We start from the raw sequence: 22,235 nt of genomic DNA on the forward strand, positions 1-22,235 counted from the left end.
GAGCATCTCTCTTCATCCCTTTCCCAGCCTCTTCACCACCCCCTAACCCATTCACCAAGGCTTAAAGCAGAAGCAGGCTCTGCTGCCCTGTCCAGGTTCTCACTGGGCAAACTGAAATCGCATGTGAAGTTATCACATTGGCTCCAAGAGAGAAGAGAAACCCAAGTGGAGGAAGGGACCTTGAAAAACAAGTCTTGCTCAACTTCCTACACAACTGCCAACCTCCAGTTGAGCATCCCCTCCTTCGCCTCCCCCCTCCCCTCCAGGGAGAGGAATGTGGGTTAGTAAAACCTACATTTGCAAGCCCAGCGCTGGGTACCATGCAGGCACAAAGGTGAGCCAAACAGGTTTTTTGTTTTTTTTTTTCCTCTCAAGAATGTACAATGGGCAAATCGCTCTAATCCTCAACTAGAATAGAAGGTGCCAAGTGTTGCATTGTTGGCATATGGAAAAAGCACTGTGGGAGAACAGATGGGGGAAGTGATTAATTTCAGATGGTGAAAGCTCACAGGATGTATCTTTGGGTTAAGCCTTGGAGGATGGGTAATACAAATAATGGGTAACACTCGGAGAGCACTTCCTACCTATCAAGTGCTGTTGGTTGGTGGTTGACATGCATCTCATTTGGGGTTCACAACAGGTCTCCTGGGGAGGTGCTATTATGAGTTCCATTTTCCAAGTAAGGAAACTAAGGCACACAGAAAGTGAGCCATTTGTCCAAGGTCCAGGTAGAGGGGGTATGTGAACTCACACAGGGTAACTCGAGAGCTTGTGCTCTTAACCCTCCCTTAATAAAGAGCAAAGGAAACCATGAGGGAAGGCCTACCATCGTGTAGGGCACAACAGGGACAAGTGAGGAGTCTGTGAGGCTGGAGCACACGGCCTGGGGAGGGGGAACAGGGTTTTGGGAAAGTGCTCTTTGATCCTAATGGCAGCTGTGGAATCTGTACGTCAAACTCTGGGCTTTACATATAATAGTTCATCTGACCTTACCACATCCGTGTTGGACAGGTACTGTTATCCTCCTTTTGCAGATAAGAGAACTGAGGCACAGAGAAGTAACTTACTCGAGGTCACACGACTGGCAGATAGCGGGGCTGGAATCCGATTCCAGGGATCAGATTCCTGAACCCAGTGCAGCAGCCCAGTGTTCTCACGTAGGTGGAAGACCTTTGCATGCTGCCAGTGCCTCGACTTTTTCCCTCAGTCTACATATCCGGTCCCTTCCCACCCATCCTTATCCCTGAACCCTGACCCCTTATTCCCACCCGCGCAGTCAGCTACGACAGCCCAGCCTGCCCGCACAAGGTTGAGGGCCACTTGGGGCCCACAACTCCTGCTCCCAGAAAGCTTTGCGTTTCCCCCGGAATAAAGAGCCTTTGAGCTGAGGAGCCCCGCCCCGCCCGCGTAGGCCCCTCCCACGGGCGCAGGCCCCTCCCACGGGCGCAAGGCCGGGGCGGCAGTGGGCGTGTCCCCAGCGACTGCGCCCGCGGCCGGGGGCGGGGCCTGGCCGGCGCGCGGAGCTACGAGGCGGAGAGGCAGGCTAGCTCCGCGCGCAGGTGGCTCCTCCTCCGCCTCTCCTGAGCTTCTGGCACCGTGCAGGCCTGCAAGGGAGTGCCTTTGTGCCGGGCTCCGGGAACCCGCGACGGCTGCTGCGCTCCTGGATCCATTGTTTCGCTTTTCGGTCTCTTCCGGGCAGGTGCCGGCGGCGCGCGGGGTCCTCACGTGCCGCAGCGGCTGCTGGAGCGCTGGAACCCGCGGGCGCCGGCTGGGGCGTCCCTGGGCGCGCGGCGGGAGATGAAGTACCTGAAGCCGTGGTGGTCCGACGGCGGCGGCCTCCTGCACCTCACCATCCTGCTGAGCTTGGCGGGGCTCCACCTGGATGTGGAACTGGACCTCTACCTGCTGCTCCCACCGCCCACTCTGCTCCGGGATGAACTGCTGTTCGCAGACAGCCAGACGAATCCCGCATATGCGCTCAGCTCCTTCCCGGCCTCGGGAGGGTGGGGGCGCGCCGACCACCTTCACCCCAAAGGCCGGGAACCGGAGCCGGAGGGCCAGCTGCTCCGGGAAGTGCGCGCGCTGGGCGTCCCATTCATTCCCCGTACCCGCGTGGATGCGTGGCTGGTTCACAGCGTGGCGGCCGGGGACGCCGACGGAGCCCACGGGCTGCTCGGCGCCGCCGCCGCCTCGTCGGCAGGAGGAGTCGGCGCCAGTGCGGACGGCGGCAGCCAGGCTGCGCCGGGAGGTGGCGGGGACCCCCGAGCGTCTCCGAGTAGTCCTTTGGCTGCTGGGGAGGAGGAGAAGGCACCGGCGGAACCGACGGCTCAAGTGCCGGACGCCAGCGGAGGCGCGAGCGAGGTAACAAGAGAGCGGGGACGCGAGCACGGTGCTGGGAGAGCTGGCCAGGAGCCCTAGAGGGTGTAAGGGACCGGGGGGGGGCACACCCTGTGTCCCCCCACCTTCAGTCCCTGGGTTGCTGTAGGTTCGCGGACGACTCTGCGCCACTGCTTTTTGTGAATCTGAACGAAGGCTGTTAGTGCTGGCGCTGTGGCTTTTATTAATAGTTGAGAGACAAGTGGGTGAAATCATCCGTTTTGTTACAGGGAACACTTTTTTGTGCGTTTGATGGCTATCAAGGGTAGTTCGGGGCTGGGGAGGGGAGAAGGGATGCTGGTAATTTTCTTGCGCACTGCCTTCGTTCAGTACTCGTGTACACTGAGATGTCTTTTTCTGGAACCCGTGCGTGACCGGGAGGATCCGAAGGAGGCCTTGGCCTTGGTGAGGTCGCACGTTTCTCTTTAAGCACCACGCTTCCGGCTTAACGCGATGGCTCCCCCCCAATCCGGATTTTAACCCAGTTGCAGTTCGTTTTTGTTGCCTCCCTGGATTAAGGAGCAGTGGTCAGTGTTCAGTCTTAGGCCAGCTGATAGACTGTCCCGCTGTGACCCAACCATCCCCAGTTAATGTGTAACCGCTGTAGCATAAAACAGGTATTCTATCATCTAGTGACTAACAAGTTCCCTTTGATTCATAGGTTCAAACCCTTTGGTTTAACTTCCTTTTGAAACAGTTCACCGAGATCTGTCCGTTGAAGTATCTGTGTTGCTGCTGATGGCCCCTTCCAGTCCAAGGACACTTAATGACAATTTCTACAAAACCACCTTATCCAAAGTTCCTTCAAAGGGACCTTTTTAATTCTTTCTTGGCCCAAACCTTAGTGTGACCAACTGGTATCCATCAACAAGTGTTCCTTGAACGTTGGTTTTGTGGAGTGCAATCTAAAGCAAAACGGGAATTGGGGCTAGACAGGTTTGTTTGCTGCTCTTCCGAATTGCCGTTTGTGTACGCAGTTGTCAGACGTTTGTGTAGGCAGTTGTCAGACGAGCTTCTCCACCCTCTCCTGGGGGGGTCATTGTGCCAGAGTGTTCGGTGATTCACTGTTATGCAGATTTGATCCCTTCCTTTTACTGGGGCCAGAACTAATGGGGCGGGGGGTTAGTGAGAGTCTTGGAGGGCTTTTGTCTGTTCAGAACAAACAGTGGAAGGTTCTTCCCACACCTTCAATCTGGTCCCTCATCTGAATCCTCTGCCTCCTGAACGAGAGGTGCGTGTTGCACTGCTACCTTTCCTGATTCTGTAACATACGGAATGAAACCCAATGCTGGATGCTGTACCAGATGGCACCCTGCCCCCCTCACAGCTGAATGCCAGCCGGCTTGCAAAGCATCCAGGGACCTGGAAGGAGGCGAGGCTCTTCACTCTGCAAGGACTCCCCTCCTCCCCGCATCACCTGGTTGGTACCTATTTAGACAAGCAAGCCAGCCTTGGGGGAAGCTCTGGGGCCTAGGACCAGCCAGAGCTGGTTGGCCCTGAGCCCAGCTTTCCTAGGTGAGAGGGAGAAGTTCACATGGGGCCATTCTGGCGTTGCCTTTCCCGGCTGGCATGTGTGGACCTGCTGGACTGGGGTAGCTGCTTGCTTGGATGACCTGGTTATGTTCATTCTGGCGGTGGTCAGCTGTCGAGCACCTTAAACAGTTGTCACGGCCAATTCACCTTTATTGGTAAGGCCTTTTTACATCAACCTGGAGGTACACAGGCCGAGCAACCTTATCCAATTTGTACTTAAGGAAAATAGAAGCCCGGCGAGGTTAGGAGATTTGGCTAAAGCCACCCAGATAATTAGTTCCAGAAGTGGGGCTAGAACCTGAGCTTCCTGACTCCCAGACTGGCACATTAATTAAGCACCTGCAGTGTACTCAGGTTCTCTGGACACACATGCAGCTGGTGTGGGGTCATGCCCCTCACTACTGACTCCTGGCCCACTGTCTCCAATACTGGATTGACTGTTAAAAGCAGATTGTACCATCCAGAAGGCTGCGGTTACAGTTTGAAACCGTGACTGGGAGAAAATGGGCTGAGAAAACACCGGTTTTTGCAATCCACAGATTCGGGTTTGGAGGCATCACTTACAAATGTGCCCTCTTACAGTTTACTTTAATCACCCCAAGCCTCAGTGTTTCATCAGTCAAGTGGGAGAATAATGCTTACCTCTGGGGTGTTGTGCCAGTTAAATGGGAAAAGCATATGTGAAGTGCCAGCCCAGCTCATGGAATGTAATTGGTGTTCTCTTTTGCCTCCATCCTCAACCCACTCTCCTTCGGCTGTTCCCACTCACTTTATTTCCTTTAGTTGTTTGCCTATTTGTCTGAGTTGGTTGGTTGGTAAGGGTGTAAGGTGTGTTGGAGCCAGACTGCCCAGTTTTGAATCCCAGCTCTACCATTTATGGCTCTGTGACCTTGGGCCAGTTTCTTTACTTATCTGTGCTTCATTCTCCTCACCTGCACAGTGAGAATAATAAAGGTGCCTGCTACATAAGGTTGTTGTGAGAATCAATTCATTCCACATAGCTGACTTTGAACTGTGCTTGTTGTGTCTTAAGTGCTTAGTAAATGTTAGTTACTGTTTACTTCAAAGAGAGGGAGTGTTTTGCCCCATAAGAACATCATAGGTTTGTTTTGTTTTTAAATAGATCATTCTGGTGGCTTACATTTGAGTTGTACGAGACCCAAAGAAGAACTGCTTTGGTTTCACTTCTTAGTGGGGCTAATCACTATCTGAAAACAGAATCTGGAATTCCCCAGGGCAGACATTGCTTCTTTTCATGACCACAGCCATTCACTCACAACTGATGAAGCACGTGTTCCTGAAAATGATGCTTGGGTGAAACACAGAAATGAACAGTTTTTGCAGAATTGAATGTGTGAGCATATTTGAAGATGGGGTGACTGTGTATACCCAGCATCAGTATTTCAGGGAGCTGTTGCCACTTTGAAACTGAGAAGGCGTGTGGTCATCTTGATGTGGTTTCGTGACCTGGGATGGGCACCGTCTCCTGGGTGAGGGGTCCAGCAGAACCTCTTGATTTATTGCTCATTGGATTGGGTTTCTTCAGGTCACAGGAAGAATCTGATACAATTAATACTTGCTTCTAATAGGAAAGGGAAGAGAAAGGTCCTTGATTGTTAAAGGAAAAATTTCTTTTCCTTCACAAAGAATGTCCCTGATGCCTGGGCAAGTGGAGATAGATGAAATTTCAAACACTTGCCTGTTTCTAACTCACAGCCAGGATACAGAAATAGTCCAATAATTCCATCCACTGCAGCGCTGAAAATTTTCACAGGAAGCTCTCCCTTTTGCTTACTAAAGGACAACGTAAAGATGCCCTGAGGCCTTGATGGGAAAGGGTGGCATAGGTCACTGCATTAGTGTCCTGGGACTTCCAGAACAAAGTGCTACGAACTGGGCGGCTTAACCAAGAGAAATTCATTGTCCCATAGTTCCAGAGACAAGAAGTTGGAGATGAAGGTGTCAGCAGGGTTGGAAGGGAAGGAGAATCTGTTGCCCGCCCTAGCATCTGGTAGATTGCTGGCAGTCTTTGGAGGCGCTTGGTTTTATTGCATTACCCCAGTTTCTGCCTCCATCTTCACATGGCATTCTCCTTCTGTGCGTGTCTGTATCCAAATTTCCCTTTTTATAAGGATATCAGTCATATTGGATTAGGGGCCCACCTATTCATCTTAACTAATTACATCTACAATGCTCCAATTTCCAAGTAAGGTCACAATCTGAGGTACCGAGGGTTATGACTTCAGCATATGAATTTTGAGGGATACAATTCCATTTGTAACACAGTCACCACCTCCCTTTTCCTGGCAACTCTTGGGGTGTTCAGCTTGCTTAGCAAATGGGCTCCAACTGTTGAAAACTAAGCTGTTTCGGGAAGCAGCTGGTCTGTGTAGGATCATCTGCAGCAGGACTTGGTATGTGCTAATGAGCAAATCTGGGTGTTTTTTTTTTTCTGGCTTGATGTGCAAAGAACCGTGGGGATCCTATTTCAGACTTTTCCCAGTCAGTCCTTCACCTGAATTGGTAGGTTATGGAGATAGCATCTTTGCTGTGTCCCCTGCATCAATCTCCTTTCCATTCCCCTGACTTCTCAGCTCAACCCTGAAAACAGAGTGCAGAGCCCAGGCCCCCGCTCAGGCAGGCCAGCCTTGTGGTCAGGCGCTCTGGCACTGGAATCTGACCAGCTGGGGTAGCTGTAGGTCTCGGCTCCACTGCTGACTGGTTGTATGATCTGGGGCACACTTCTTTCCTTCTCTGTGCCTTGGTTCCCTTATCCTTAAAATGGGATGGTAAGAGTACCTTAGGGAGTTGTGAGGATTAAATGTAAGTTCAACAGGGTTGGTACATGATAATGCCCTCAACAGTGTCAGCTCTGGCTATTACTAATTCAGCTGGGCTCTGTAATGCCCCTTCCCCAGTTTATTTCTGTCCATTCTATGGCCAGGTGCAGGCTTCCAGAGCACGCCTTGGTTTTCTGCACTCTCATTTGGGGAGCCTCCACTAGCTCCTTATTACCTACCAATTCAATATTTTGTCATTCAAGGCTCCTCATTTGGCCAGATGTTGACCCAACTCCCTAACTGCCCTAGCTGAGCTCATTTCCCATGAGCCTCCACCTGTAGCCTACTTTCCAGCCAATTTTTTCTCCCTTCTTTTCCCGACAGCCCATGCTTTTCCTGTCTCTCACTTTGTTACCTTTGCCGAGAATGCCTCCTTTTATTCTTCCCAGTTTTCTGACTGTTAATTCTCATTCATCTCAACTGTCATGTCATTTACAAGCATTTCCTATTCTTCTCCTTCGAGCCCTATTACACTCTGTAGTATTTCTTTTATGGGACTTTGCATGTCTATTTTGAATCACAGTGTCTTGAGTATGGAAAATGGGGTCTTCACTTGAACCTGCAGGCAACACCCAAGACAGCGTGAGACACAGGCCAGTTCCGCCGTGTCTGTTGATTGAGCTTTCACCCATTCCTTCACATTGGCTTGATATCATGAGCTTGAATGTGTCTTGGGTCCTTCAAGGCCAGAGTCCAACTAGAAAGTAGGTCAGATCTGAAACCCTGAGGGGCCATCAGACCATTTAATGCCAATTTGAGTGGATGGGGGCAGTGGAAAGCAGACTTTCAGGTTGGCATTATAATTAATCAGGTGGTGAAACAGGATTACCTAAAGTTATATAACAAGTTAGTGACCTTGCCCGGAATAGACCAAGTCACTGTTCTTAGGCATCAGGTAAAGCATGCCTCTCACCCACGACACGTCTACAGGTATAAAAACAGGCTCCTCCCATTCGCGGCAGGCTTTCGATAGCAATAGTTTATTCTCAAAGTCTAGTTGTTAAGGATCTACGTTAATTTCCAAATCCATTTGTGGGCAGCTGAAGCTGGTGAGGCTCAGGTACATACCTGGGTGGTTTTGGGTTACAGTGGTTGGTGGGGTGTGGACAGTGGCATAAATGTCTGACCTGTGGTCATAGTGGCGTGACTTTTTGAGATTGGATAAGACTCAGTATCAGTCAGGGTTCTCCAGAGAACAGGACCAGTATAATGTGAACACTCACACACACACACACACACACACTTTTAAGAGATTCATTTCAAGGAATTGGCTGCAGGTTGTGGAGGCTGGCAAACTCTAGGGTAGCTGGAAACTCAGCAAGAGCTGCTGCTGCAGGCTTGAGGCAGAATTTCTTCCTCGGGAAAAATTTCAGTTTTGCTTTTAAGGCTCTTCAACTGATTGGATGATCTCTTAAAGTCACCAGGTTGGTTGTAGCTGTTAGCCACGTCTATAAAATACCTTCACAGCAACACCTAGGTTCGTGTGTAATTGAACAACAGTGTATTATAGTCTAGCCATGTTGACACATAAAAGTAATCATCAGACCATTCCAAATCCATCTCTTCCTGGGCAACCTTTGTGAGAAGAGAATATTAACCTCTTTCTGGGAGAGCTCTGGTGAGGATTAAGTAACACTGTGTGTCAAAGGGCTGGTATAGTTATTGGCATGTGAAGAGATGTTTGGCAGAGGATTTGCTCTTATTGTCCCAGAGCTGGGGTTCGAATCTCCAGGAAACTCCTGTCTCACTAGGTCACGCTGGGACCTGCTTTGATGAGAAAGGAACCTATCTCTCCCCCGGGGGAGAAATCATGCGGAAATGGTTGAACAGACTGGGAGTGTTCATACTGAGAAGATCAGACTGAGAAAGGAACAAGGTTGCCAGCTCAAATATTTGATGAGCTGTCATGTGAAGGAGGCCTTGGACTTTCTAGGAGGCACTACCCGTCCACAAGTATTTTAGTATATATCCCCGAAATACAAGGACTCTTCTAAACATAACCATAATTCTATTAGTACACCTAAATGATCAATAATTCTTTGATACCATCAAATATCCAATCAGTATTCAAATTCCCGAATTATCTCACCAGCAGTTTTCCATGGTTGGCTGCTTGGTTGGACCCACTAGCCAAACCAGATTCATACCTCGCATTGTAGCCAGCTGTTTTGCACGATAAAGGGATATTCAGGCAGGAGCTTCATTTCTTTTTGAGTGGAGTCAGCTCTTTCCACCACTGCTGTTCTCATCTATGTGATGTGGTGTGAAGCAAGTGGGAGCCATTGTGGGTAGTGGTGGAGCAGATGGGGTCCCGGCAGGAAGTAGCATTCACCCTAGATGGCTCGTGTGAAGGGACTTAATGACTGACTTCTTACAGGAGCAGACAGGGATGGGGCACCCAGAGACTGGGGTGGAGAGAGCGTCTCCGGGCCAGGTAGGGCGAGAAGGAGCTGTTGTCACATGCAGATCAAGAGGGAAAAATGCCTTGGCCTGTCCTTTGCTCACACTCTTGTCCCCTGCTCCCACCTCCTTCTGATGGACCCAGCTGGAAGCCAGCCACACAGGAGCCCCCGAATTTGCAGGGGACAGCTTCTGGAGGACACACATGTCTTTGCAGGGACAAACAAGTACCAGGACAGGGTCTAAAAGCTGGCTGGCTCGGAAGTGAAAAATGCCGGCAGCCAAATCCTGGTTCTGTCACTTGCTTGCTGTGTGACTTTAAGGCACGTTGCTTAACCTCTCTGTGCCTCAGTTTCCTCCTGTAAGAGGGATGCTGAGCAACTTAAGTGAGATCATGTGTGTGGTGCCTGGCCCACAGTGAGTGCTCACTAAATGGGAGCTATAATTATAAGAAATGGCTATTACAAACCACGCAGGCCAAACAGGACACAGTCTCTTTATCTGGCTCCTTGTTTCTCTCTAGACCTGAAGGCTCCAGCTTGCCTCCAGCCTCGAGACAGACTTCAGAGTTCATGGTCCTTCACCTCTTTCCCGCTGATGTCATCCTTCTCATAGGCACCACACTGTTCTTTGTCTTTGAAGAGTCATCCAACCCTAAAGGTCAACACAGGCCTCAGTCCTTCTTCCCACCAGTGAATAAATGAAAGGCCCAGCTAAGCTAGCTGGGACTGTTCACAGAGTTTGTTCAGGGTCAAACTCTCCATCACATTATTCAGGGCCCAACACAGGATGATAAACAGTCTTAGAAGTCACGTTGCCAGTTATCAGAGCTACAGAAATTGGGCAAGAAGGGACAAGCCCAGCTTTGCTCCTGTCTTCCCCTTCCCATTATACTGACTCAGAAAACCTTCGTTGGCGGCAAGGGTGCATTAACAGCTGCAAGACAAGTATCAGGCGTTTCCAGGCCGGTAGGAAAGAAAAGATCTGAATAGTTGTGATTTTACTTAGGCTCCGGTAAGTGTCATAAGAGAAAACCTAGAGGCCATGGGTCTTTAGAGATAGGAGAACCCAGTTTCAGCCAAGGGGCCCAGCCTGAGAAGGTTCTAGATCCATGCAGTGTATGAGATGGGTTTCTTCCCAGCAGAGAGGGCTGTGGTGGGGAGGGCCTTTCTCGCAGGGGCCAGTTCAGTACAGGTCACTGGAGCTTTAGTTGTGATTGGACACTCCAGCTCACAGGTTTACGAGGGCTTGCTATGGCAGGCGTGGAAACTTGCTTTTTTTTTTTTTAATTGAGTCCCAGCCCCACCATTAGTAAAATATCATCTACACACAAATAAAAAGTAACTTAATGATGGGTTTAACTTACCCATTCTTGAAGTTAAGAGCATGGACCATAAATCTCCAGTATATACACCAGTACTTGTAAAATACATATGCTGGGTACCTCAGCTCCATGTCACTGAGTTGAGAAAAACAGGAAAAGAGCAGAGATAGTAATTACCGGCCACCAGGGGCTGGCACTGCTTTCTCTTGACATCCTGATTGGGTTGCCAGCAGTTAGTCATTAATGGCAGCTCTTCAGAACCAAGTGGAAAGCAGTAGGAATTAAGGTCTATATAGCCTCTTCAAATGTATAAAATGCTTTTTGTCAACTAATTTCTTAAAATGTGAATGAGAAAATGTCTTTTCACAGACGAGGAAATGGGGGTCAGAGTGGCCCACTGTCACACAGCTGGTAGGAAGAGGATGGGCCTTGTTTCTCAGCCGTTTGGGACCTGAGCCCCCCCAACACACACACTCCCCGGCCACAAGGTTTTTGTGGGGCCTGGTGGACTGTGCAAATTGTATTACAAGTGCGGGCGGCCTTTTTCACTTTCTAAGTGGAAATATTATAGTAATAGTGAATCTTCTACCCGTCCCTGCCTTGCGATTGTGGTCTCTCCTCTCTCGCCGCCAGGATAGAGTTGTTAACTGTCACAAATTGGGTCCCCTGAGCCTGAGCTTAATGTGCAGGGTTCATAGGGGAGTCTCCTGGCAGCTACAGCTGTGGAAGGAAGGATGTGAAAGCAGTATTATCGGACAGAAGCAGGAGTCAAGCTGTGCGGCAGGCTAGGAAACCAGGAGCTCAGGGCTCAAGTGGCGCACGTCGCAGTAGTCCCACACTGGGCCGAAATGGTCAGGCCTTGACCCTCCCCACTCAGTTGTGGGATGTGGGTGCCCTGAGAAGGGGGTGACCTTGGGTGAAGAAGCTCTTAGCAGTTGAGGTGTTCTGTACATGCACAGCTGGATGCCGTCTACCCACAGGCCCCCAGCAGCTGCCACAGTCCTTCCTGGAGCGGGACTTGGGCTGCACAGCTCCATGTGCAATCTCACTAACTTGGGGAAAATTCTTTTCATTCATCACTTCTTTCCCCCCACATTTTATAGCACTGTATTCCAGCCAGAGCACCTCAATATAAAACTAAACGCTGGTGAACTGTTTTCCTTACTAATTCTGAATTACTGTAAATGTACAAGTTCTGCTAGCAGTTCAACACTTAAATAGGTTAAATCATTTTTGACATATTGTAGGTTTCATATAATGAAAATACCTAAAACAATTAGTGCAATATACTGAACTGATAGAAATAAAATGAATTTTGGAAAACAGGGCCTCAGGATTATTATTATAATAACATACCGCAATACTTATGTTACATATTATTGGTACACTGTTTATTATGGTTCCTGCCATGTAGGAACAACTGAAGTCCCTTCCCTTAAAAGAGGGCAAGAAGGATATAATTAGCTGTTTTAAAAAGTAACCGTACATTTTGTATACTTTTAAGCAACTCTTAAATATTACAGAAGAGTAATAAACATGGAGACTACAATGCAGAACCCTATGTACAGCTGAAGATCAAATTTAAAATATTCAAGCTTGAATGTACATAATTGTTAGTGCATTGACTGTATTATGTCCAAAAGCAACAAAAGCCCCCTCCTGTCCCCAAACGACAAAACCTATGTAATGGCCAGCAGTGTCATTCATCACTTCTTTTTTTTTTCCCCCCCGTCAACATATTTATTATTTATAGATACTGAAAAAATAACAGAATCAAAACAAAAATCTCAAGAGCTGGGATAAATGATCTAATTGATGGGACAGATTCATCACTTCTTATAACACATGGTTCTATTAGCTTTACTCGTATAATAAGCTCGCAATAAATGATAGTTGAATGACTAAGTGAAGGAATATCTAAGGCTATACAAGTTTAAGTATCTCTCTTCCCAAGGTCTGCGGAATTCAGTCAACACTTTTCAGTCTGCCATCAAGATTCTTGATTGTTATGCAGTCTCCTTTTCCCCCTGTGGCCTTATAGCTAGGGTGACCATTTGGGACAGTTTTGGTGTATTCCTGTTGTCCAGCTTAATTGTCCAGCTTAACTGCCCTCTCAAAAAAAAAAAATGGACTGGTTTGGGTGATAAATGATACAGCTACTTGTTCATAGACCACTGGAGTGTCAAAGCCGGAACGTGCCATCTCAGGAAACCAGATGTTCAACACTGAAGTGACTTGCCCAGGTCTCGCCTTCTCCCTCTTCTGCCTCTCTCTCTGGCCAAAGAGGACGAGGACATACCTACAGGCAGCAAAGCTCAGACTCCTGCTCTGACCATGACTTTCCTCCCGGGCTCCTCTGGCTCCTCTTACCTCCGTCTGTAAGAGTCCTTAGGCATTCCCTTCAGTTAACTCTGTCCCCCACTTCAGTCTAGGCCCTGCCCCTGCTGTCTTCATCATCACCACTTGTTTCATATGTACATTGATACCGCCAAGATTATAGCCTCTAATGAGCTGCATTTGTAGCCTTCTAATAAGCAAAATATTGAAAAACAAACATGGAGTGGGTGGGGTGTGAGGAAATGGATATGCTCAGATACCACTGAAGACAACATAAATGGGAACAGCCTTTTTGGAGGGCTGTTTGGCAAACCCCAACAAAGAAGTTGAAAACACTGTCAGTAGTTTCTTTAAAAACAATCAAAACATGGCGCTGGCAGAATTCAAGGAGAATGCTTTCAAACTTTACAGTAAGGAATTCTGTTATCTAAAACTTCCCAATTCTTTTTTCAAAACTGGCGTGCCAATGATACCAAGATATCTTAAACACACACACACACACCTCGAAGAAATCCAGGAATCACTCTTAGGCATCTTCATGCAAAATACTAAGTAAAATATTAGCAAGGCATACAAAAATGAAGATGCAAAAAGCACTTTTTTCATGTTTATGTTAGTGTTCCATTGCTGCATAAAAAATTGTCCCAAAACGGAATGGCTTAATACAACCGACATTTATTATCCCACGGTATCTGTGGGTCAGAAATTCTGCAGCAGCTTAGCTGGGTGGTTCTCACTCAGAGTCTCATGGGGCTGTAATCAAGATGTTGGTTGGGTTACATTTATCTGAAGGCTTGACTGGGGCTGGAGGGTCCACTTCCAGGATGGATCACTCACATGGCTGTTGGCAAGGAGGCCTCAGCTCTTTGCCAAGTGGGCCTCTCCATAGAGAGCTTGAATGTCCTTACAGTGTGAGCATTTTTCAGCTTTTACCAGAACAAGTGATCAGAGAGAGTGCAAGGAGGAAGCCACAGTGCCATGCACCATCACTTCCACCTTATTCTGTTAGAAGCAATTCACAAAGTCCAGCCCCTACTCAAAGGGAGGGGTTTAAGCTTTACCTCCTAAAGAAAAGAGTGTCAAATAATTTGTGGACATATTTTCAATATCTAGTTCTCCTTTTCAGAAATACCCTTAAAAATAAGAATAGGGCCGGCCGAGTGGCGCGATGGTTAAGAACTGACTTGGGACGCCAGAGGGCCCTGGTTTGGATACCACATATGAGGGCCAGTGACACTGCCCTCTACAGCTAAGATGCTGAACAACAGCTCAACCTGGAGCTGGGCTGCCGTGAGTCGCCGGCAACAGCGTAGGCTGCAGCCCCTGTGGCAGTGGGTTGCCATGGGCTACCGTGTGTAGCCAGCAGCCAGCGTGAGCGGCCAGCAGCCGCAGTGAGCAGCCGTCCAGAAGCCGGCGACTGATCTGCCTCGCCCGGGAAGAGCGCAATGATGGTGCCAACTTGGGCCAGTGAAGCAACGTCCTCCACAACTCGACTGAAGAACAAAAGGACAGCAACTTGTCTGTTCCCCTCCCCCCAATTCCCCAGCACTGTTCCCATCCCCCCCAATTCCCCAATAAAAATCTTTAAAAAAGAATAGATAGATCTTCCTACTATGAAATCCTCAAATATATTCTTGCACCCATTTTCTAGTGCTTATCTTGAAATATAGGCTCTATTTATATATTTTTTTCAAAATCAATCCTGCCCCTGGTGCTTCGGAGTCCATCCTCTGTTGCCTTCTGGCAGACCTTGCTTTGCAATTCTTTCTCCTAAGTCATGCCCTTACAGACATATTCTAGTGTCTCTCATCTTCCAAACAAAACAAAACACTGCTCTGACCCATTTCTCCCTTCCATAGCCAAAATTCTTGAGTGAATCATCTGTACACTGTTTCCAATTTGTCACCTCCCATTAACTCTTCCTTACAATATCATTTGGCTTCTACACTAAATTGATTTTTTGAAGGCTACCAACAGCTTTCTTATTGTCAAATCCAGTGGATAACTTTTCTGTCCTTGTGCAACCTCCAAGCAGCATGCAGCAACATAATCAGCCACTCCCTTCTTCTTGAAACACTTGGAATCCTAGACAGTGCTGTCCCCTGCTCTCCCCCCAACCCCTGTCCACTTCCCGTCCTCAGTCTCTCTGCTGCTTCTCTGCCTGACCTCAGAATGAATGTGGCAGTACCAGTGTTCAGCCCCTTCTCTTTGCTCTGTACTCTCTTGCCAGAATCTCATTAGCTTCTGTGTTTTGGATATATATATATATCCAGTTTATACCTCCAGTACAAATCTTTGCTCAACCTTCCAGATTCGTGTCTCACCAGTGTAATAAACATTTCAGCTTGACTTTTTACATCTCAAATTGAACATCCAAAATGGAAGAACTCTGTTTCCCTTTTACACTGTTCTCTTCATAACCATCCACCAAATTACTCAAGCCAGAAATGTAGGAGTTGTTAATTCTTCCCTGTCTTTTATCTCCCATTTCTAGTCCATCGACAAGCCCTATTCCTTTTCCACAATATATTATGAATTCTTCTACTTCTCTGTCAGTTTACCAGCACCTTTTTCCAGACCATCATCTCTCACTTAAATGATTGCAATAGTCTTGTAACTGGTCTCTCCACTTCCACACTTGCATTGCTGCAGAGACTGGATGGGAAGGGGTGAGTAAAAATGATCTGATGCTACTCTGGACCAATGAGAAAAGGACTCACACCCATTTTACTAAATGGGCCGAGTCCTCAAACAATTCACAGAAAAGGAAATAAATGCTTTTGAAGTTGTGAAAGATGTTCAACCTCACTCTTATAAGAGAAATATAAATTAAAACCACAATGAGAAACCAGTTTTCATCTACAAATTGTTGACTGAAAAATAATATCTACTAGGTGTTTTGTCACCAAAAAGGATTTATGATACAAAGAAAGGGCTGCAACCCAGTGTATGCAGACACGGCAAACCACGTGCACGCCACGTGCACACCCTGGCCCGCATGCCAAGGTGGAGGGGCATTCATAGACAGGAAAAGGAAGTTAAGGGGAGGGTAAGTTAGAACAGTCAGAACTGTAGAGCTTTATTATAAAGAGTTCTTCCTGTGGGGTTCTCATGTTCAGGGTTCTGGTTATTACTAGAGTCCAAGAACTTCCATGAGCCCTGACTCCTCCCATAGACCCTCCTGACTCGTTATGTTTGCTTCAAGCCCTAGTTAGTTTTTATCAAAATTGACCCTTTTATCCATTGCTGGTAAGAATTTAAATTACAAACATCTTTGAAGGGCCATTGGGTAGAAAGCCTTTAATATAAATGCATGTTATCTGTCGACCCAGCTTAAATTCTAGGAGTTCGTCCTACTTGCACATGTAGGCAAAGAAGTGTGTATGAGACTGTCTTAAATATTGTGTTTTAAGAAAAGATTGGAAACAATTAAACATCAGTAGAGAAGCTAATTACATACGTTCTGGTAACGGGCAGATGAGTACGGTTTGGACATTATGCTGTTTTCACACAGCTCATGAGATCTTTAGATCTCAGCTGAAATACCGCCTCCCCTGAGACACCTTCCCTAAACGCTCTTTCTAAAATAGGTCCCCTCTTTCTCCATGCACTTGCCGTAAAACTTGTGGTCATTTTGTTAGTTCACTTGTATTTTTGGTTCTCTTACTTTTTTAGAATGTGAGCTCTGAAGGGGCAGCCTGGATGTATTTTTTTCATTATTGTGTCCCCAGCTTCTACTGTGGTATTTGGCACTCAATAGATATGTGCATTTTTCATTTGATGGCCTTTCAAAGATGTTTGTGGTGATTGAAATTCCTACCAATTCAAAGCATTCCCATTAAATTTCATGAGCAAGATGATAAGAATGTTAGGTGATGTGATTTAAATATGTATTTGGTTTTCCTTTTCCTTTCAGGCCCAGAGCTCTTCAAGCCCTTGGAATCTCCTAAAAGTTAAGAGCAATGCACCTTTTGTTACAATATTTGGTCTTTTGTCCTCAGTTTCTGAAATAGAAACTGAGCCATAAAGGTAAAAAGGAGTATCTTATTATTCATAACAAGCCCCTTTCAGCCACACCTGATTTACATGAATGAGGGGACTTTTGGAAAGCCCCCAGGATGAGTGCTGGTTGCTATGGGAACCAACTATGATTAGGAGGTTGAACTTTCAGCCCCAGACCTCTGGAGAAGTGAGAACAACTGGAGATTGAGTTCAAGCACCAAAGCCGATGATTTAATCATCCATGCCCTTGTAATGATGGGCATGGCTGCCTATGGAAAAGGCCAGGGGTGGAGAGCTTCCGGTTAGGGAACATGTCTGTGGAGGTGCCTGAGGAGCGATGTGCCCACAGAGGGCACGGGAGCTCCATCCTTTCCCACATACCTTGCACTATACACTTTGTTGTTCCTGAGTTGTGTGTCCTTTTATAATAAAACAGTAATCTAGTAAGTAAAATGTCTTCCTAAGATCTGCAAATTAATTGAACCGCTCTAGCAAATTAATTGAACCCAAAGAGTGGGTCATGGGAACCTCTGATTTATAGCCAGTTGGTTGGAAGTACAGGTGACAACCTCGACTTGCAGTTGGCATCTGAAAGGGGGGGTGGGGGAAATTCAGCAGTCTTGTGGGACTGAGCCCTTAACCAATGGGGCCTGTCTCCAGGTAGATCATGTCAGAATTGAGTTAAATTACTGGATACTGATGGGGAGGAACAATTTCTTTCTTCCCTTCTCTGTTCTTTGGTCTGATAATTAAGGCAGATTAACAGGAGAAAAAGTTTAGTAACGTGTACCTCCGTATACAGGGGAGAGACCCAGGAAAAGTGAGGATACAACTCACACGGAAATGGCGGAAGTCATCAACTTAGATACCATCCTCAACTGAAGGCAAATGATGTTGGGGGAGGAGGGGTCAGTTTGGGGAGGTTACCAGGAAAGACACAGTGAACGTGGGTGAGGGGGTTGTGCAGATTTAAGTCATTGCCCTCCCCATTGATTACTAGAGATTGAGTCATCCCCCTCTCCCTGGCACAGCTTGGGAGATGCCCTTCCAAATGGAGATGTCCCTTATACATGTAAATACCTCTTAACAACAAAGAGTAACTTCTACTTGGTTTTCAGAGCTCAGAGCTCCTCTCAAGTCTGTTGTTTCTTAAAAATAACCTGCCTATAATAATCCTTATATCAAAAAGACACTGTGAGGTGGCAAATTCTGCTCTCTTACAACACCCAGCTGGGGTCGCAGAATTGCTTGGTGTGAGCAGTGAGGTGGCGTAGCAGAGTGTTGAGAGTGAGACAGTACTTCCCTTTACATCAGGCATCGCCATTATTGTTGAACGTTATCCCAGACGCATAGCCAAAACAATTACACAAGAAAACGAAATTTAAGTGTTGGGAAGAAAGGTGAAAATAATTATTAAAGCTGTTGATAAGACTGTACACTTCGGCAGGGAGGTGTAGATTAACAGCAATTTTAAAGGAAGAACAGTTCTGGGGTGACCCTTTGCAACTGCCTTGGCCAAAGTGATTTTGCTATGTAGGGGTTTTTAGGATCACTTTTTAAAAAAATTTTATTGGAGGATTGAGAGGGGAACAGCGTTGGGGAATCGGGGAAGGGGAACAGACAAATTGTTGTCTTTTTGTTCTTCAGTCTAGTTGTGGAGGATGTCGCTTCCCTGGCCCATGTTAGTATTATTGTGCTCCTCCCGCGTGAGGCAGTCGGTCACCAGCCATTGGACGGCCGCTCATGCCGGCTGCCAGCGGCTCACTGTAGCTTAAGGCAGCCCACTGCAGCAGGGGCTGCAGCCTACGTCACCGGCAACTCACGGCAACCCAGCTCCAGGTCAAGCTATTGTTCATCATCTTAGCTGTAGAGGGCGCAGTGTCACTGGCCCTCATGTGGGATCTAAACCGGGGCCCTGCTGCTCAGAGCTTGTGCTCCCAAGCCAGCTCTTAACCAATGCGCCACTCGGCCGGCCCCAGAATAACTTTTTAATTAAAGAAGAAAACTTGCAAGAATGGTATATAGGTCCTTTACTCAGATTTGCCTATTGTTAACATTTGACTTATCTGCTCTTCTAATTATATCTTTCTCTGTATATATATGTACATACAGCACATAATTCTTTTTGTTCTGAAACATTTAAGAGTGAATTGAAGCCATTGGGCCCGATTACCCAGATACTTTCGTGTCTCTTTCCTAAAAACAAGATTTTCTCTATAACCAATTATCAAAATCAGGAAATTTAGCATGAATCTAAGACTATTATCTAATCTGTCCATATTCCAATTTTATCTATTGCTCCAGTAGCGTCATATAGAGCTGTTTCTGCTCGGTCAGTCAGCATCTAACCCAGGATCACCCATTGCATTTAGCTGTCAAATAAGTATCTTAGTCACCTTTAATCTGGAAATTTTTCTTCTGCCTAGGTATATCTTGACCTTTAAATTTTGGAAGATTATCAATCAGTTACTTTGTAAAATGTCCCAGTTATTACATGTCTGACATTTCCTCATGATTACATTAAGATCATGAATTTTTGGAGGTGGTAATGTGTCCTTCGTACCATGTCAGGAGGCGCAGGATGTTGGTTGGTTTATCTCCAGATTATGGTGCTAGGTTTGACCACGTGGCTTATTTAGATGGTGTTTGCCAGGTTTCTCCTTTCCCTGTGGAGTGATGCTTTGAGACTAAATGTCTTGTTTCTCAGCCAATTTTTACTCCCTAGTTTTAGCATCCATTGATGATTTTCTAACTCCATCATCCTTCTATATTTATTATAATAGTTGCATGCTACTGTAAGGAAGAGATTTCCCTTGTTCCTCATTTACTTGTTTGTTTATATTCAAATGGATTAATTGATTCTCTTTAACTCATTTAATGAGTTAGATATGATCCGTTATTCTATGATAGGCCTTTTAACCTCATTTTTTATTCTTGCATGTGAGTTGTGATTGCACGGAACGTCTCTCTTTCAGTTCTTCTCTCCCCAAGTTTTTAGGCAGGCCATCTTACATACTTATGTTACCAACCTCTCATACACTTTAAAATAAAGTTTTCTCCTCAAAAAAGACTTGACTTGATCAGTTTCCTTATGGGCTTCCTCTAGTCCTGTATTAGTTCCCTCTGTCATTGTTTATTAATGTTTACAAGTTCATGTGTGTGGCCACGCTTGTATTAACTGACATGTTACAGACTAAGGGTACCTTGCTTCATGGTTCCAAAATACATCCTTTGCCCACCAAAAGCAAAATTGTAACCAAAGCCAACGGCCTCAGGAATACAGAATTTTGAGTTTTACTATGTGCTGGCTTAACAAAAGAAACCTTACCATGGCAAAAGCTAGAGGATAAAAGCGTAATGACCTTTTCCTCCCTTCCCCAAATTTAAATTCGAATCAGCATTGTAATTGCAGGAAAGAGCAAGACTGGTATCTCACCCATCAGAAGCCAGTCCCTCCCAGCCTCTTGGTATGCTGTGTCTAGGAGCTTGTTCATCAAATATCCCTTTAAGGGTCTACTGCACGGCATGAGCAGGAACGAGGCAGCTGGACCCCCTGTCCTCAAGGCCAGCATTCTAGTGGGACAGATAGACACCAAACAAATAAATATGGCAACGTATCAGCTGGTGCTCAATGGATGCTATGGGAAAAGTTAAGCAACACAAGAGGGCTACATAGTGATGGGAGAGGCGCTTTTTTTATCGAGTACGCTTAAAAAGAAAAGTGAGCTGGTAGTATTTGAATAGGGACCTAAAGGGGAAGCCACGGGGTGGAGGGGGGAAGCGAGCAGAGTTAGAGCCCTGCAGGCCATTGCCATGTGTAGAGATAGTAAATAAAGATGAAATATCAACAAAGGAGAAGTATTTGGTGAGGTAGGCGAATAAAGAGAAGGTACTTGGATGTGGTAAAGAACCTGTTTCCAGGAGGGAGTAACTAAGTGAAAGTTGTCGATGGGTCAAGCAAGGCGAAGATGGAGAACTAAGCTGACTGGGAGGCCCTGAGGAGCTGTTTCAGGGGAGTGGTGGGGACACAGTCCTCCTTGGAATAGGCTCCAGAGAGAATGCACTGAGTCCGGGTCGTGCTCTAGGATTTGGCTCTAAAAGGGAGCAGAAAAACGGGATGGGATCTAAAGAGTAATGTAAGACCACGGAGGAGGTGGTGGTGTATGTTAATAGGCTGATGGGAATTATCCAATAGACAGGAAACCACTGTGGGGGCAGAAAAGAGGGTAGAGGAGCAGGAAGATGTTCTTGATCACAGGAGCTCCCCACAAACAGGCGCACCAACAGACAGGGTGATTGAGATAGAGGTAGGAGCGGGGAGGACATCCAGTGCCCAGAGGGGGCTGAGTGTGTCATGGAGTTAGGGACAGTGAGCAGAGAAGCGAGTGAAAACCAGCTGGGCCACCAGCACACCCACTTCTCCTCCCTGCTCTTTGATTTCTCTCCCGTCTTCTGGCATCTGGATTTCCATTTCTTTGACTTGCACACATTCAGTTATTTCTGTGGTTGGGAGGAGGGGGCAATGGTGGTGTTCTATGCTGTAGCTCAGTGTGCTCTGTTGTTGGAAAAGAGAAATTAAAAATAGATCCTTTGAATGATTTTGAGAAGCCTTGGTGTTGTTAGAGGGGAAAAGCTATAGAGAGAGCTTTTCATATTATAATTGGAAGTATCAGTGTATCCAACATATGCTAAATGGTAACTATTTGAATGTTTAGATAGAACTCTCTAGCCTTTTAATATTTACGTCTCCCCAATTAAAGTAAATTAAAAGGTGGAAGGACTTATCTGGGTAATTAAGCATAGTTGAAAATATCTATGGAGATGTTAGTTTAAGCTGTTACCTTTTTCTCAAAAGAAAAATACATTTCCCTTTTTCCTGATTGTAAAAGAAATACACGTTTGTTGCAAAATATTCAAACAGTATACAGCGATGTATAAAGTGACCTCTTTTAACACCCTGCCCCAACCCATCATCCCACTTTTAAGACAGAACCACAATTAATACCTTCTAGCAAAACTTTCCAGATTTTTCTACGTATATTTTGATCAGTATTTGCTTTTAACATAGGTGTTTGATCTATTTTCAACAGAAAACTGAATAAAAACTGCCTGCTGGAAACAGTGCTTTCCAAATCTAATAAAATTTGCAAATATGTTATACTCAGGGGCTTTATAGTTGTGCATAATTTAAATTACGCATATTAGAACAGCATGTCTCACAGCAAGATCTAAAGGACAGAACGCAAAACTGAGCTGTTTCAGAATTAAATATTTCTCATACCGAAATAATGAAATGCCCGTCTTAGCTTTTGACTTGTGGGTTTTCATGACCACTGAGCAGTAAGTACAATGCAGTTGTAAAGATTGTTTGCCCTATTTGATGAATTATGGATTTCTACTTAGCCTATTTTGGGGTACTTTTA

The 22,235-nt window shown here is 46.3% G+C and overlaps 1 protein-coding gene and 1 long non-coding RNA gene across 3 annotated transcripts in view; one reads left to right on the plus strand and one right to left on the minus strand.

Annotated features, from left to right (window-relative positions):
* The first annotated feature begins 1,283 nt into the window (after positions 1-1,283).
* NFE2L3 (NFE2 like bZIP transcription factor 3) overlaps positions 1,284-22,235 on the plus strand; it is a 28,438-nt gene continuing 7,486 nt past the window's right edge. The window contains exon 1 of one of the 2 annotated variants that reach the window (XM_019639886.1): positions 1,284-2,361. In XM_019639886.1, the coding sequence (XP_019495431.1) occupies positions 1,798-2,361 (564 nt within the window). In that variant the 5' untranslated portion in view covers positions 1,284-1,797. The remainder of the gene's footprint in view (positions 2,362-22,235) is intronic. The other variant, XM_019639887.1, reaches the window with a different exon arrangement.
* LOC109381343 (uncharacterized) lies at positions 8,668-22,230 on the minus strand. Its single transcript, XR_002123705.1, has 3 exons — positions 20,249-22,230; positions 10,516-10,608; positions 8,668-9,803 (listed from the first exon to the last, which is right to left on the minus strand). It is a non-coding gene; the product is annotated as an uncharacterized LOC109381343 (long non-coding RNA).

The sequence above is a fragment of the Hipposideros armiger genome, unplaced genomic scaffold (assembly GCF_001890085.2).
Source record: "Hipposideros armiger isolate ML-2016 unplaced genomic scaffold, ASM189008v1 scaffold_47, whole genome shotgun sequence".
NCBI lineage: Eukaryota > Metazoa > Chordata > Mammalia > Chiroptera > Hipposideridae > Hipposideros > Hipposideros armiger.